The 16,375-nt window shown below is 35.9% G+C and overlaps 1 protein-coding gene across 1 annotated transcript; it reads right to left on the bottom strand.

The window, feature by feature from the left end:
• Nucleotides 1-1,205: 1,205 nt before the first annotated feature.
• Nucleotides 1,206-6,365, bottom strand: nrarpa (NOTCH regulated ankyrin repeat protein a). Its single transcript, XM_007241770.4, has one exon. It carries the CDS (start codon nt 6,062-6,064, stop codon nt 5,726-5,728), a length of 339 nt encoding a protein of 112 aa, XP_007241832.1. The 5' UTR covers nt 6,065-6,365; the 3' UTR covers nt 1,206-5,725.
• Between the last annotated feature and the right edge of the window lie 10,010 nt (nt 6,366-16,375).

Below are 16,375 nucleotides of genomic sequence, written 5' to 3'. Positions count from 1 at the left end.
GTCAACAAAATGACAAATAAAGGCCCCCCCCCCCCCCCCCCCCCCCCCCAAAAAAAAAAGGAAAGCAGAGGAAGGGCCTTCCAAAAAATGGGGGGGGGGGGGGGGGGGGGGGGGTAACCTCCCTGAAATCAACTTTTGCAACTTGGGATGTCTGTGGATGGATGGATGGATGGATGGCCATTCTAGCACTTAGAAGCTACAAACCATTAGGGTTACACGTAGCACAACAATGTGCTGTGTTTCCTTCAGAAAATGCACTTCTTATAATGTCTTATTCATTATAACAATGCATTATGAATCATAATCACATACTTGACAGACTCTAGATGGATTCTAATTTAGAATTTGTAATTCACACTCATATTCACATATGTGAATGTCAGGACTAACTAATAATTAGTTAGCAATTTCCATAAAAAGAGAGGCCTGTTTCAGGACATTCTAGCACACCTTCAGAACATCATATGACTGATTAGTAGCCTGATTCAGTACATGTATAGTATATATATGTATATATTCTGAGTTTGTTCTACTTCTTGTAAGTAGGAAACTGCTACAGTATTTTAATATCAAAAAAGACTATCTATTATATCTATTATGACCACTAGATAGATAGATTTTGTTTTGTGTAAACATTTGTATGAAAGTTGAGCTAAACTCAATCTTACTTTGCAGTAAAACAAAATTTAAAGAGCAGTTTTGTATTAGTAAGTTTGGTGAGTAGGATTTCTCACTATTCACAAGTCTGTGTAAGTGTGTGTAAGTGTGAGACAGGAAAGGAAGTGTTTTTGCAGCAATAAAAGAGAGAGAAATAGTTTTTTATGAATGGGTTTGGTGTGAATTACGAATCCAGAGGGAATTCTCAGTCTGCAGTGAGGAGAGTTGTGTATGAGTGAGTTTAGTGTGAGCTGGAATCTGAGGGGAGAAGAGGGAATTCTTTCAAAGAGAGAGAGAGAGAGAGAGAGAGGCTGTCTTTAAAACAAAGTTACCCACAACCCCCTGCGCTCCTTTATTCAGCATATGAAAGGCCCAGGCCAAATGAATGACAAAAGGAGAGAGCGAGTGTGTGTGAGAGAATGTGTGTGTGAGAGTGTGAGAAAGAGAGAGAAAGAGAAAAAGAGAGAGAGAGTGTGTGTGTGAGAGAATGTGTGTGTGAGAGTGTGAGAAAGAGAGAGAAAGAGAAAAAGAGAGAGAGAGAGTCAGAATCACACCTTCAATAAGGTTTAATGATTTCTTTACTGGCTTGTACACAAACGTACAAAACATATTACAGCACTCTGTCATCTGACCACTCACAAATCACAGTGTTACAAACATTCAAAAAAGAAAACACAAATAAAACGGACGCACACAAACAAACAAACAATCAAACAAAAACAGCTAAAATCAAAAGAAAGAAAAAATAAAAACACGCATTCAAATCACTCAAAACTCAACAAAAAACTTTTTTTTGCTCACTGGAGACACAATACGCCACAGAGCTTGGTCCATGACAGAAAAAATAAAATAAAATAAAATAAAATAAAAAATAAAATCTGCAAAAACAAAAAAAATCTAAATATTCACTTACACCTAGCGAGCTGCTCCGCCCCCCATGCCATAAATGTTATGACAAGAAAGGAGCAGAGCAGCCGAACATCGTGCAATTTAATTTTATTTCTGTTACAATGATCTTACCATCAAATGTATTATTCCCCTTTCTTAACATCAGGAGAGCACTTTACGAAAAAGAAAGCGCCCTGGGATTTCAGCGTTAATATATATATATATATATATATATATATATATATATATATATATATATATATATATATATACACACAAACATACATACAAGTACACCCAAGCACAGAGATACAGGCCTCTTTGCAAATGTAATGTAACACACAAACAAAATAGACAACAATATAACCTGGAGCTTTTTTTTATACAATAGTATTTTGTTGTGTTCCTTTTTTTTCTATTTAGAAAAACATAAAATGTTGACGTGACGCCAACCAATGAACAACAGTCATCAGTGCAATGTTTTTTCTCTTTAAAAAGAGTAAAAATATCAAGTTTAAGCCATGCGATGCATATTTGCTCTGTTTCAACCAATAGGAACAGTCCGTTTATGGTGGATTTTACTTCAGTTGCTTCTAATACCATTGAAATCATTAGCCTCTGTCTAAAGCAGGGCTTTCCCAGGCCTAGCAACAACCAGTTAAACAGTGGTATGCATGCAAGACTCGCTCGCTCGCTCTCCCTTCCTCTCTCTCCCCTTTACACACACACAATCTTACACACACATTTACTCACTTACAGTACATGCTCTCACTGCATTTGGGAGACTTTCCATTTAAAGGTTTCTGTGAATCATCTAACTGATATTTGTCCTCTTTCATTCACTCACTGTTGGCTATTGTTTTAAAAAAATAAAACACATTAATAATAAAAGCAGCATTGAAACAAACATTAGGGTGCTATGACTTTTAAAGGCAGGTCTCTCTCTCTCTTTTTTTTTTCACTCTGTCTCTCTTAACATATCTTTAGATCTTTTACTTGTATTTCCCTGCAAAATCAGTCACACAAAACAACAGTCCATAGTGGCCTTCTCCATTAAAACACATCAGGTTAATAATAATAATAATAGTACTAATAATAATAATAGTCCTCCTGCTCAGTAGTAACTCTCCTTCTCAAGCCTCAAAGCCTCAAGCTCCTGCAGTTACCTGACCAGGTACTAGGGGGCGTATAAGGCTCCACATCATTATTTTGTGCAACAAAACTCCCTGCATTAATAGTCATGCCATTACAGTCCACTTTTTGTAAGTCAAGAAACTAAAAACAATGTGAAAAACTTAAAAACCAAAACAAAAAGGAGAAAAAGAGTGAAGGAGGTGGAAGACAGGAACATTAAAAACATTACGAAGTGAGGAAGAAAGGAAATGACTAAGACAAATCATCAAATTCATCAAATCAAATGGTTTCAATGAACCAGTAGAGTAGAGTCTGAGCCTATTTAATCAATTTTGGTTGCTAAAAAACAATAGAAATGGAGGTGATATTAAAATGGCAAATAAAAAAGCTAATTTAAGCTTAAAAAAATAAAAAAACAACATTTATAGCCCATCTAGCTTTCTAATATCCCCCCATTGGCTCCATTAAGGCTCCAGAGTGGGCTAAAAAAGGCTTGGAAAGGCTGGGAAAGCGAGGAAGGTCAGGTCCTACAGAAGACCCTGGAGGAATCAGTAGGCTTAAAACTAAAACTGGTTGAACACTTTAAAATAAAGAAGTTTTAAAAAGTCAAGTCGAGGTAGCTGGTATAAAGATACAGAGATCCAAACATACAGTGGGTGGATGGTGGGTGGGGAGTGTATTGTGGGTGCGGGGTGTATTGAGGATGAGAGAATGAGATAAACGATAAAAACAAGATAAAAACAATAAAAAAACAGGAAGCTATATGAGTGTGTGTGTATGTATATGTGTATGCAAGGCTGAATCTCCAACACAGGACTTCTTCCTCAGGCCTCTACAAAAATCTAGAGCAGCTTAGTTCCTTAGGCTATTAAAAAAGACTAAATTATAACCACATACATAATTTAAATGTATCATCATCATCAGCATCATCATCATCATCTCAATGTACCTTCATAAATAGAAAGAAAAACAACAGCAAAAAAAAAGTAAAAAACAAAGAACCCAGCCTGCATTCACAGTGATGACCAGGGTGTTTATAATAATATAACAAAATAAAAAATAAGAGAAAAGAAATACTGAGAGATTATACGATTATAAAGTGTATTCCAAAATGTGACTCTTGAATTTTTTTTCCTGATACAAAAGCAAAAATAAAAGCAGCTGTTTTTTGTTTTAGTAACACATTTTAGTAGCCTGAAAGCTGCAAGGAGGGAGCGCTGGGCATTGGACTACACTTACAGGGTAGGAAAAGCACAGTAAAGCTATTGTGTACAGTACTGAACAACAACATTAGGTCACTTTAAAGTTGTTAAGTTGATCTATCAAGATTGGACTCTTTTAAAAATGCAAACATTGGATATAATCATTATATAACAAGCATGTGGCCAAAATATGCTATATCTAAAATAACAGTAATTTTAAAAAACAGTTTGTTTTAGCCAACTAGAGGGTGGCCTTCATTCTAGACTCGTCTTCCCTTTCAAACCAAATATCAAATATTCCAGCAAGTGCCATCTTTTTTATGATTAGATAGATAATTTTATATGATATGGTCATAATATGGTCATACTGGTGAGCAAAAGCTGAGTAACAGGTCAACACAACGTTGGCTGTGTCTGAAATGCAACAAATGCTAAATTAATGCCTTAATGCCCAGACTATCTCACTATAAGAAGGCAGTATGTATATTTATGTCCAAAGAAAGACATGAAAACAACAGCAACTTTACGGGAGAGAAAACTTTAAAAACTCAATGGAGGTCAGTGTAAAAAGAATTAATTTTAGGTCATTTTTTGAGATTTTCTATTGATCCACTGATCAAAAATTTGGACAAAAAGTATCATTGTAAGTCACTTCCACTTTCAATAGAGGTCAGTGTAAAAAGGGTTAATTTTTTTTCAAAATTTTGGAGAGTTTTTATTGGTCCATTGATTAAGAAATTTGGACAAACATCATTATTGTAAGTCGCTTTGGACAAAAGCATCTGCCAAATGCAATGCAATGTAATGTAGAAAAATCTAAAAAAAAAAATCAACAAAAATGGAGATACATGCTTTTCATTGGACATATATATATATATATAGAATTTCTTACATTTCAAACACATCAAACTAAATAAAAGAGAGATTATTAGCAACCAAGCTAGTTTTTAGCAAGTTTTTAGTTTTTCCCAGCATATTGCAGAAGGAGGCGCCCACCCGCATGCTGATTGGCTAACGGCGCGCTCTAGAACGACGGCCTGCTTACCTAGCCAATCCTTGCGCGAAGTGGGCGGGGCTTGGCGCAAAAGGGGTATAAAAAAAGCAGCGCAGGTTCTTATTATTCTTATTCTATGCGATATTTATTATGTGCCCCCTATAGTTCAGTTCAGTTCTGATTCAGAGTCCCTAAACTTTTGTTTTTGTATGTTTTCAGCCAGCCAGCCAGCTAACTAACTATATAATACATACATAGCTAGCAAACTAACTAACTAACACACACACACACACATATATACATACATCACACTCACATTAAACACATGCATCACACACACATACAGACACCATACACTCATACAGAGAAAAAAAAAGCAAAGCTTTAGTACCAACGCACAAAAATATACGTATATAATATATTTATATTTTCTTTCTCTCTCGGTGTGTCTATGTCTCTCTCCACGATCCCAAATACAATATGAAACAGGACGTTTTATGTATATAAACGTTTGATTTGTTCCATGTTCTTTTCTTTGCTATAAGGATGATATCATCATCGTGGCATGGCATGTAGTTAGTTAGCTATTGTTTTGTTTTGTTTTAATTAAAAGCTATTAAAAGCCCAATTTCTACTATTTCATAACCCTCATAACTCTCCCACCTTTTCTCAATCTTTTCTCAGTCTCCATTTGGTTTTAAGGGAACTTCTGCTTTTTTGTTTCTCCATTGTCTCTATCTCTCTTTTCTTTTCTTTTTCTCTCCATTTGGCAGAGATGTGGGTTCAAACAGGAACTTGTCTTACTGTCTATGAGTCTTTCTCTCTTTTTAAATCAGTTTATCTTGTTTTTTTACCTGGCTGCAGAGGAGTACTTTGCTTTAGTGATGAGGTATAAAACGATGTCCTGGTGTCCCCCGAAAGCAGCGATGTGTAAAGCGCTCCATCCCTCCCTGTTCGCAAGTCGAATATCTGCTCCAAACTTCACCAGGAGCTTCACTAACTCCAGATTTCCGTCGATAACAGACTGGTGGAGAGCTGTCTGACCTTCTGGACCGAAGGAATTCACGTTGAACTCGCAGCTGGTCATGTTCTGCAGGAGGGAGTGGAGCTCCTTGGTGTTTCCCTTCTTCACCGCCTCCTGGAAAACTCTCTGCGGCGCGGAGCAAGTGGATATATCCGCCTGGCTCATGGTGCAGAACTCCGGGGTGATCTGGCCGGATCTCCACCTGGATCTATATCTCCACCTGGGACGCTGTCTCACTCTTTTTCACCCCCTTTAGTTTAGTCCGTCGGCAGGTCGGTCGGTCCGTCGGTGATGAGACTGTGCGACTGTATATCCCCAAAAAAACAGGACAAAAACGACACACTCGGTGTGCAAATGGAATAAAATGGCTAATAAATCCAAAAAATATATATATAAAGATATATGTGTGAAAATAATTAAATCCAGGCAACACACACACACACAAAAAAAAAAATATATATATATATATATATATATATATATATATATATATATATAATAATAATAACAAAAACGATCAGGATAATCTCCCGTTTCGCCTCGTCAATAGCAGCACCGGGTTATATATACTTTTTCTATTAAAAAAAAAATTTAAATTAAAAATAAAAAGGAGGAGGTAAAGTTTCTTAAAAAAAAAAAAAAACGAACAGCAGCGTTTATCTCCGTGAAATGCACCAGGAACAAAAAATATGCACAAAAAAATATCCCTCGTGTTTGCAGTTTGCACTTCTCAGTTCACCAGTTCAGCTCTTCTTTTCAGCTTTTCTCCGCGAGAGCCGCTTTTTAGATATGTTTATAAAATTCACACACAGCAAGGCTTTTCAGTGACTGAAAAAAAGAACAGAAAAAAGGAAAGAGAGAGAGAAAGAGAGAACAGTTAGTTAAATACATGTTTATTATATTTACATGTTTCGCAATACTAAAAAGAGCTATACATATATATATATATATATATATATATATATATATATATATATATATATATATATATATATATATATATATATAATAAAAAAGAAGAAGCAATAGTAATTAAGTTCAGATACTTGCCTGTAAATGTATGTAAAATAATAATATTAGAAGTTGTGGACGGGTCGTGGCGACTCAGGCACAGATCAGCGCTGTGTGTGTCTCCGTGCCCCGGGGTTGAGTCTCCCTGCAGCGGGTCTGTGTGTCCGGAGCTCCCGCCGCCGCCGCCGATATTTTACACCGAATGTTTTGCATAACAATGAGCCTCTAATACGCTCTTCAATAGGCGGGGTGGGGCCACGGCGGCGCTGATTGGCTGCAGGGGAGAGAAGGGGCGGGGTCTGGCGGTTGAAACCGAAGCTGTGGGGGGGCGTGGCTAGTCGAGCCCACAAGAAAAATCTGGCCTGAATTTCCCACGGAAAAATGAGTTGAGTCTAATGTGTTAATAGGGCTCTGCAGTTGCAACTTAGCAGAGGAGACAAACACACACACACACACACACACTTCAGTTTCTGAATCAGTTTCTCTGATTTTGCTAATTATAGGTTTATGTTTGAGTAAAATGAACATTGTTGTTTTATTCTATAAACTACAGCAATTATTTCTCCTAAAATCCAAAGGAAAATATAGTCATTTTGAGCATTTATTTGCAGAAAATGAGAAATGGCTGAAATAACAAAAAAATATTTAGAGCTTTCAGACCTCAAAAAATGCAAAGCATAAACATATTTATATTCATATAGAAGTTTAAAGAGTTCAGAAATCAATATTTGGTGGAATAACCCTGGTTTTTAATCAGACTTTTCATGCATTTCTTGGCATCATGTTGCCCTCCACCAGTCTTACACACTGCTATTGAATAACTTTATGCTGCTTTACTACTGGTGCAAAAATTCAAGCAGTTCAGCTTGGTTGGATGGCTTGTGATCATCCATCTTCCTCTTGATTATATTCCAGAGGTTTTTAATTTGGTAAAATCAAAGAAACTCATCCTTTTTAAGTGCTCTCTTTTTTGCCAGAGCTGTATTGTGAATACATTAATAATTTGTATTATATGATAATAAAATAATGCTATATTATTAAATATATAAGAACAGCTCTGGAACAAGCTAGCTAGGACTTATAGCCCAAGTGTAGATTAACAGATAGAACATTTCAAGACTAACTAGTAATTTCCATAAGGAGAGAGGCCTGATTTAGTTTTAGCTCCATTTGGATCAGTTGTAGGTCAGTTTTAGCTCATTTTAGGTCAGTTTTAGATCTGTTTTAGGTAACTGCAGGATAAATAATTGTGCCTGGCATGTTCTGGAATGGTTTAAAAATTAAACCAGTCTTTTTGAGTATGAAATGAAGCTCCAGCTCATGCTTGTATCTTCTTGTAAATCCTGACGCTGCACACACCTCTTCTCACTTGCTAAGGAAGTTCTGCAGACTTTTGTTGTTTAGGACTTATTGCCTGTGACTGTGTGACAGCTGGGATTACTGAAGTTCTAACGCCTCCAGTTGTATAACGCTTGTGAAACTTTTGGTTTTGGATGGCCATAAATAGTCTCCCGGGGAAAAGAGGTGGTAGACAGTGAATAACTGGTGAATAAGAAAAAAAAGGAAACTTATACATCAACAGATTTTACCTTTTACCAGAATGAATGCTCATTTTATATACCTAATCATATGGCATATATACCACGAAAAGGGGGAGGCATGGTAATATTGAATAAAACAAACTATAAACTATGGTTCCCACCTTCATGCACTCAATAGGCTGTATGTGCTGATGTGGTTGCTGGTGTATCCCAGGTGGTTTCTACAGTAATGCTAAGTGGTTGATACGTGTTAGATATAGAGCTGCAAAATGCAGAAATACATGCATTAAAATGCTTGTGGTGAAGCTCAGACATTTACCATACAAACAGGGTAGCAGTGAATACTGTATATAACTTGTCAAAATCAAAGTGAATGTATATTGCATTAACAGACATAAAATATATATAAAGAAAAAAAAAACATATCCAGGGAAGCACATAACTTCAGTTATGAAGTCAGTTTTAGACCAGTTTTAGATTAGTCTCAGGCCAGTAAATCAGTTTTAGGTAAGATTTAGATCAGTTTAGTATAATATTTAGATCAGTTTTAGATCATTTTTAGATTCGTTTTAGGTCAGTTTAAGATCAGTTTTAGATCAGTTTAAGATCAGTTTCAGGTCAGTTTAGATCAGTTTCAGGTCAGTTTTAGATCATTTTGAGATACGTTTTAGATTAGCTTTTAGGTCAGCTTTAGATCAGTTTAGGATAATATTCAGATCAGTGTTAGATCATTTTTAGATTCGTTTTAGGTCAGTTTTAGATCAGTTTTAGATCATTTTTAGATTCGTTTTAGGTCAGTTTAAGACCAGTTTTAGATCAGTTTCAGGTCAGTTTAAGACCAGTTTTAGGTCAGTTTAAGACCAGTTTTAGATCAGTTTCAGGTCAGTTTAAGATCAGTTTCAGGTCAGTTTAAGATCAGTTTCAGGTCAGTTTAAGATCAGTTTTAGATCAGTTTCAGGTCAGTTTTAGATCATTTTGAGAAGTTTTAGATTGGCTTTTAGGTCAGCTTTAGATCAGTTTTAGCTCATTTCAGGTCCGTTTAAGATCAGTTTTAGTTGACATTAGAGCTGGAAATTCAAACCTGCAGTAGCAGCCTGTCTTTGCACAGCATGAACTTGCAGCCAATCACAGCTAAGGGCACAGAATTCCACTAGCCAATCACAGTGCGCAGGAGGCGGTGCTTGGCTGCAGGCTGTGACGCGCATGGCAGCTGTAGCGTGGGAACCGGGCGGCTGCGATTCTCTGAGCTTCTCACTCAGACACACACACACACACACACACACACACACACACACTCCGTCTGCTCTCCGTTTGTACGGGTTACGTGTCTGTTCAGACGTTCAAAACCAACAACAACAACCAAACCACACCGATATCACACTCTCACAAACCGCCCGGCCTCTTTCACACTGATCACTATTTTACCACAGTGAAATCAGGCTTCCTGCAGCACCAGGCCTTCAGCTGAACCTCCTCACACATCTCCACCACCACACTCTGCTCTCTGTTCCACCAGATCAACTATAGGAAAAGAGCCTGATGAGTGTCAGTTTCATCAATGTTTTTAATGGTCTTGAACTTTGTTTGAGGATACTTCCAAAGTTTTGACTCTACTTTTACTAAACTATTCACTATTCACTGTATACCTGTAACTCTACCTCTTCACTACGTTACAACTGATGCTCTCAAACACTTTATTAATAGACAAGAAATTCAAGTAATTAACTCTTGATGAGTTCAGCACAGCTGTTAACTGAAAACCTGAATTCCAGGTGACTCTACCTCATAAAACTGACTCAGCAGAGATGTTCAAAACTGATCATACTGAGCTACTTTGAAGATTCATAAGTATAAAACATTTTCTGGTATGATAAAAACTTTTTTGTTATTAAATAATTTAATATGTTTTTCTCCATAGTTTGAATGAATTTAGTTTTAATCTACAATGCAGAACATTTTAAAATAATAAAAAACAACACTAAATTTAAGGCGCTTCCAGGTGCAAAGCAAAATGTGATAATACTGAGACAGAAAGTACCATAAGATTAATCGTCACTGTTAAAAATATTAAAACGGGTATTTTTACAAGAGAATAAATAAATGTAACTTTCAGTGAAAGTCAGTCACTCTCAAGTCATTTGTTCAAGCATTTCTCTGGGTCCATTCATCATTACATTTAGACACAATGTAAAAAAATGACTGGAAAAAATCCACAGTTAAAAAAAACAACAAAAACTGAGGTTTTTGAAAGTTTTTCTGTATATTTGGTATATACAGTGATATACACTTCAGTTTATTAAGCAGCACTGCTGCAAGGGATTTAGATGCTGTGCGTTTCTCTAAATGACTGTTTATATATCAACAGCGATTAAAGTTAGACTGTGTTTTTGTCTTCATGAATGAACAGAAGCTACAGATCCTGCCCATTAATGCCCAATATATGAAAGAACCTGGAAAAAAAATTAAGAGACAACTTCAGTTTCTCTGATTTTGCTATTTATAGGTTTATGTTTGAGTAAAATGAACATTGTTGTTTTATTCAATAAACTACAGACAACATTTCTCCCAAATTCCACATTAAAATATTGTCATTTAGAGCATTTATTTACAGAAAATGAGAAATGGCTGAAATAACCAAAAAAAAAAGATGCAGAGCTTTCAGACCTCAAATAATGCAAAGAAAACAAGTTCATATTCATAAAGTTTTAAGTTCAGAAATCAATATTTGGTGGAATAACCCTGGTTTTTAATCACAGTTTTAATCTCTTGCATCCTGACATGTTCTCCTCCACCAGTCTTACACACTTTTTTTTGGATAACTTTATGCTGCTTTACTCCTGGTGCAAAAATTCAAGCAGTTCAGTTTGGTTTGATGGTTTGTGATCATCCATCTTCCTCTTGATTATATTCCAGACTCATCACTCATCACTCATTCCAACTCATCATTTTCAAGAGCTCTTTTATTTTTTTACAGAGCTGTATATAGGTAGAAAGTTTTTGTTTGTGTCAAATATGTATGTGTATTTGCTTGAGTTAAAAGTATAGTTAATAAAGAGTATTTACATTTTACAAACTTGTACACTGGCATGCCAAAAGTCATGGGATAGCAGTATGTAAATAAAAGATCAAGCGTTAATTCGGGGGACGCTTGGGATAGGCTGTATTAGTAGTTGTGAGGTATTATCTTGTAAGTGCGGTTGAACATTGGCCAAGGTGCTCATGGCAAGCCAGCATGAACTGTGTGTGAGGTGTGTATATAACATTATAAAATACATGTCAAATACATTATAGTAAGTATAATTTACCTCCCGGAGTGAGGAGCGATCAAAGTACATATCAGTAGTAATGATGGTGACCGGCAGCATCCGGCTAGAACTGTCCATGTGAACAGAAAAGTTACTCTAGCAGAAAATCACTACATCCAAATTCAATACAGAAGACATTCCGTTTATCATTCATTACATTTTAGCATGAGACACAGCACAACTGATTGGACAATAGACAAGACACTTGTTCCTGTCCCATGGTATCTGTCACATCAGTGTAAAAAAATGTAAAAGAATTTTTTTTCTTTAAGTAAGTAGTGCAATATGGTTAAATTATAGCTATGTGCTACATGTAAATATGCGTTATAACGTTATATTTTATCACAGTGCTCGACTGGATAGATACCGGATCTGTTTTTCTGAAGAATTACAGCTTTTCCCAGCATTCCATTCAGCATGTGGCCGACAGAAGCTCTCCAGCCCTGCCAGCGCCGAGCTGAAACATCTGTGGGATAATCAGATAGACGTGTCTCTGTGAAAGCATGCTAGAAAATATTTGCGGGAGAAAACGTTGAGTTCCTGCACTGAACCGTTATCTCTCTCTCAGCCCTGAGGAATCTGCAGCCCTACTGATCCTCATAGTGATGATTCAGATCTGAAAGCTGTAATTCTGCTGATATAACCTATACCTGATTAATCAAACACAAAATCTAAAACTACTAAAGAACAGACAATAATTCTAACTGTAAATAAATAAATATTAGTATACAGCTCTCTTAGAATTAAGAGAGCTCTTCAGTTTCTGAATCAGTTTCTCTTATTTTGCTATTTATAGGTTTATGTTTGAGTAAAATGAACATTGTTTTTTTTATTCTATAAACTACAGACAACATTTCTCCCAAATTCCAAATAAAAATATTGTCATTTAGAGCATTTATTTGCAGAAAATGAGAAATGGCTGAAATAACAAAAAAGATGCAGAGCTTTCAGACCTCAAATAATGCAAAGAAGTCTTTGCGTTCATCTAAAAGAGCTGCTGATCTTATCACTAGTTCTCTGGAATGATGGAGCTCCATCTGATACTTTTGGATGAGGGGGGATCATTAGTTAGGTCATCCTAAATTGCATAAATCACAGTGCTCTAGAATCTAGTAAAAATCTGGCAATATCTGGATAATAGACACAATAGTTACTCCAACAAATATAAAACAAAATAAACTTGATTGATTTTAAAATAAACAATGAATGAACAGGTGTCCCAATACTTTTGCCCAACTGCATCAATTATAGTAAATCCTCAACTCCAAGCCTAAGAGAAATTAACATAAATATGGCTCACAAAGATCAATATACAGAGTAATATATACTTATATTATAATATATACAAGAAATATGAACTGCCTAAAATTATTCAGTCAATAAGTTGCTTTTGACTGAATAATTTATTTACCAATTCACCAACAGTTAAGCATATAGGAAAAACTTTTCCTTCACCTTAAAACTATTTAGCAAACAGAAACAATTTTGTCCATATGAACAATCAGGAATTGCTTTTTTAGCAATCAGGAACATATTATCTATTTTATGCACCTTAAAATAATTTATTAGCAAGAAATGATCTTCCACCTTAACAATGATTTACCCAGTGGGAACTACTTTACATTCAACGTTAAATTGACAAATAGGAACTACTTGTTGTTCCACCTTAAAATTATTATTTTCTGTGTGGTAGGTTAATATTAAATCATCCAAATTATGAGGAATCAAAGATTAATATACAGAGTAATCTGCAGCAACATGGCAACACAGAACGAGGAGGAGGGGTAAATCAGTACTGACCCAGAGAGTTATGACCTGGCCAGGGAGCCAGACTGGTGTCAGATATACTTTACTTTAAATACAGGAGCATCATTCTGGTGTCTCGTCACATTAGACATCCAAAACCCCCTTCCAGATCCAACCAGTGCTGAAGACCTGCTATTAAACATTCAGAATGTCAGCAGGACTGCAGAACTTCAGCACTCAGCTGCTGCAATACCCCGATATTTACACTGGGAGCCAAGACTCATTAAAAATATATACATTACAAAACGGCCGGTTCTCAACCTGATCTGACCAGAACCTTAATAAAATATACACGGCTCTCGTGTGTATATTTAGTCTAGGCTCATTTTTAAAGAGGGTGGAGGGGAGAGAGGTCCTGACCTTTTAAGACGTTTCTTAAATAGTTCAGACGTCTAAAACGTTGGGCCTGTCGGAAAATGCCAGAAGATCACTGGTTAAATTTTTGGTGATGCCACATCCATCCATGTCCAGGTAACAGTCCTATAAACACCACAAATAGGTAGTATGGCTCTACAGGACAAGGAAACAATATTTTATTCCAAGTCATTCAGTCAGTTGCTGAACTTAATTGGTTTCAAAGCGCAGTTACATGTTAATTTGCTTACAGTTTATTTTGACCTATCGAGAAAATATAACATGTTCAATGTAACAAATAAAAATTGTACTTCCAAAATACATAACGTAACTTAACAGGAGAAGGAAAAAAAATGATTCCAAGTTATTTTAAAAGATTTTTAGGAGATTAGGAGATCTATCAATTATTTGTCCAAAAAGTGAAAAGTGAAAAATGTTGTAGAATACAAAAAAAGTCAAGAGTACATTTTAATGCTCAGTTACTTTTTCTTTGCTTAATTTAACCAAATAGTAGAAAAAATAAAACAAAAATGGCGGTTTTACAGACAGGGGTTAAGCCTAGTCGTAGACTACATGTTCCTTTCAATGGAAAATCTCCTAATTCCAGTCTGAGAAACTGACCCAAAATGTAGTATATCATCACTGTCAATGATATCAGTCAGTATGGGTGTACAATACATCAGCTGATGAAATAAAACTGGAAATTAGTGTTCTCCTCTAAGCGTGTTTATCATTCAGCACCATTAACATTGTGTAATTGTGAAAGTTTCAACTAATGCGTTTTAGTGTACAATTATGACAGTAATAGGATGGGAACTTCTTGTCTTTACACCTAAAATTATTCAGTCAATAATTTGCTTCTGAATGAATAATTTATTCACCTTTAAAAATGTTTATGCAGCTTTTTCCTATTATTCAACTTATTTCCAGCACATAGGAACCACTTTTCCTTTCATCTTAAAACTATTTACCAAATGGAAACAACTTTGTCCAATCAGGAATGGCTTTTCTAGCAACTAGGAAGTAATTATCCATTTAATGCAGCTTGAAATAATTTATTAGCAAAGAATGACCATTCCTTCCTATGAAAATATTAGAAAAACTAAAAAATAATTAAACCATAAAAGGTTTTCTATTCTTGTTTAGATGAACAGTTTTTCCACATCTCTGCTGGATTTTCTCAATCAGTTTTATGAGGTAGAGTCACCCGGAATTCATGCTTTCAGTTAACAGCTGTGCTGAACTCATCAAGAGTTAATTACTTGAATTTTTTGTCTCTTAATGTATTTGAGAGCATCAGTTAAAGTAAAGTAGTGAAGAGGTAGAGTTACATGTATACAGTAAATAGTGAATATTTGAGTAATGCTCAAATCCAGATTATGAGAAGCAACAACTACTTTAAAAAGAAATGAAGGTCAGTCAATCCGAAACATTTCAAGAATATTGGTGAGGAAACTGGCTCTCATTAGGACTCTTTTCCAGGAAAGGAAGAGCGAGAGTTTCCTCTGTTGTACAGGATCAGATCATCAGAGTTACCAGCCTCAGAAACCACAAGTTAATAAACAGCTCACCAGATAAGAGCAACTAAATACTTCACATTGTATTTTGGTTGGTTTAACAGTTTTTAAGTTAATACATGATTCCTTATGTGTTCCTTCATAATCTGATAGATCACTTTACTATTCATTTACTATTTAGGAAAGTTTTTACTGGTTCTGTAAATCAATAATTTATATAATTCCAGATCAAGCTTTTTCTGAGACACAGCATATTAAAATATTATTATTAATAAGTGAATAATAAAGCTGCTGCTGAAAACGGGCGTTAAACGAAACAATCCGCTGGAGTGACGTCAGAGCAGAGTGGGCGTGGCCTCGGCTCTATTCAGTCAGTAATACGTGCTGAGGGAGCGTGGGAAACAGGCGAGCTTTACTTCCCAGCGAAGAAAGAGAGAGAGGATCCAATAACAGCAGAGAGAGAGAGAGAGAGAGCAGCTAACACACACACAAACACACATTAACACTAACGCATACACTAATACACACCAGCACTAATATACCAACACTAATACACTAACACACTGATAGCAACACACATTAACACACAAGCAATAACACACTAATACCAACACACTGACACATACTAAATCACTAACACACACACACACACTCATAGACATACATTAACACACACACTCCACCTCAACCCAAACATGCCCCCCCAGATACAGGTACAATAAATACTCACCATATTTATATTCAGCACCACACACATACACACACACTCTTAACCTTCACATTCAAACACACTAACACACACACTCTTAACACTCACAGTCACAATCACTAACACACACATTCCATATTTTTGCACTATAAGCTGCACTTAAAATTCTTTACTTTTCCCAAAAATCATCAGTGCTCCTTATGTATGAATTCTACCAGAGCACTACAGAGTTA

This window comes from Astyanax mexicanus, chromosome 20, assembly GCF_023375975.1.
Source record: "Astyanax mexicanus isolate ESR-SI-001 chromosome 20, AstMex3_surface, whole genome shotgun sequence".
Taxonomy (NCBI): Eukaryota; Metazoa; Chordata; class Actinopteri; order Characiformes; family Acestrorhamphidae; genus Astyanax; species Astyanax mexicanus.
This window is presented reverse-complemented; position numbering and strand designations above follow the sequence as displayed.

What these genes read in the sequence shown, in the direction of transcription:
- nrarpa (XM_007241770.4), bottom strand. Translation starts at nt 6,064, where the DNA reads ATGAGCCAGGCGGATATATCCACTTGCTCCGCGCCGCAGAGAGTTTTC.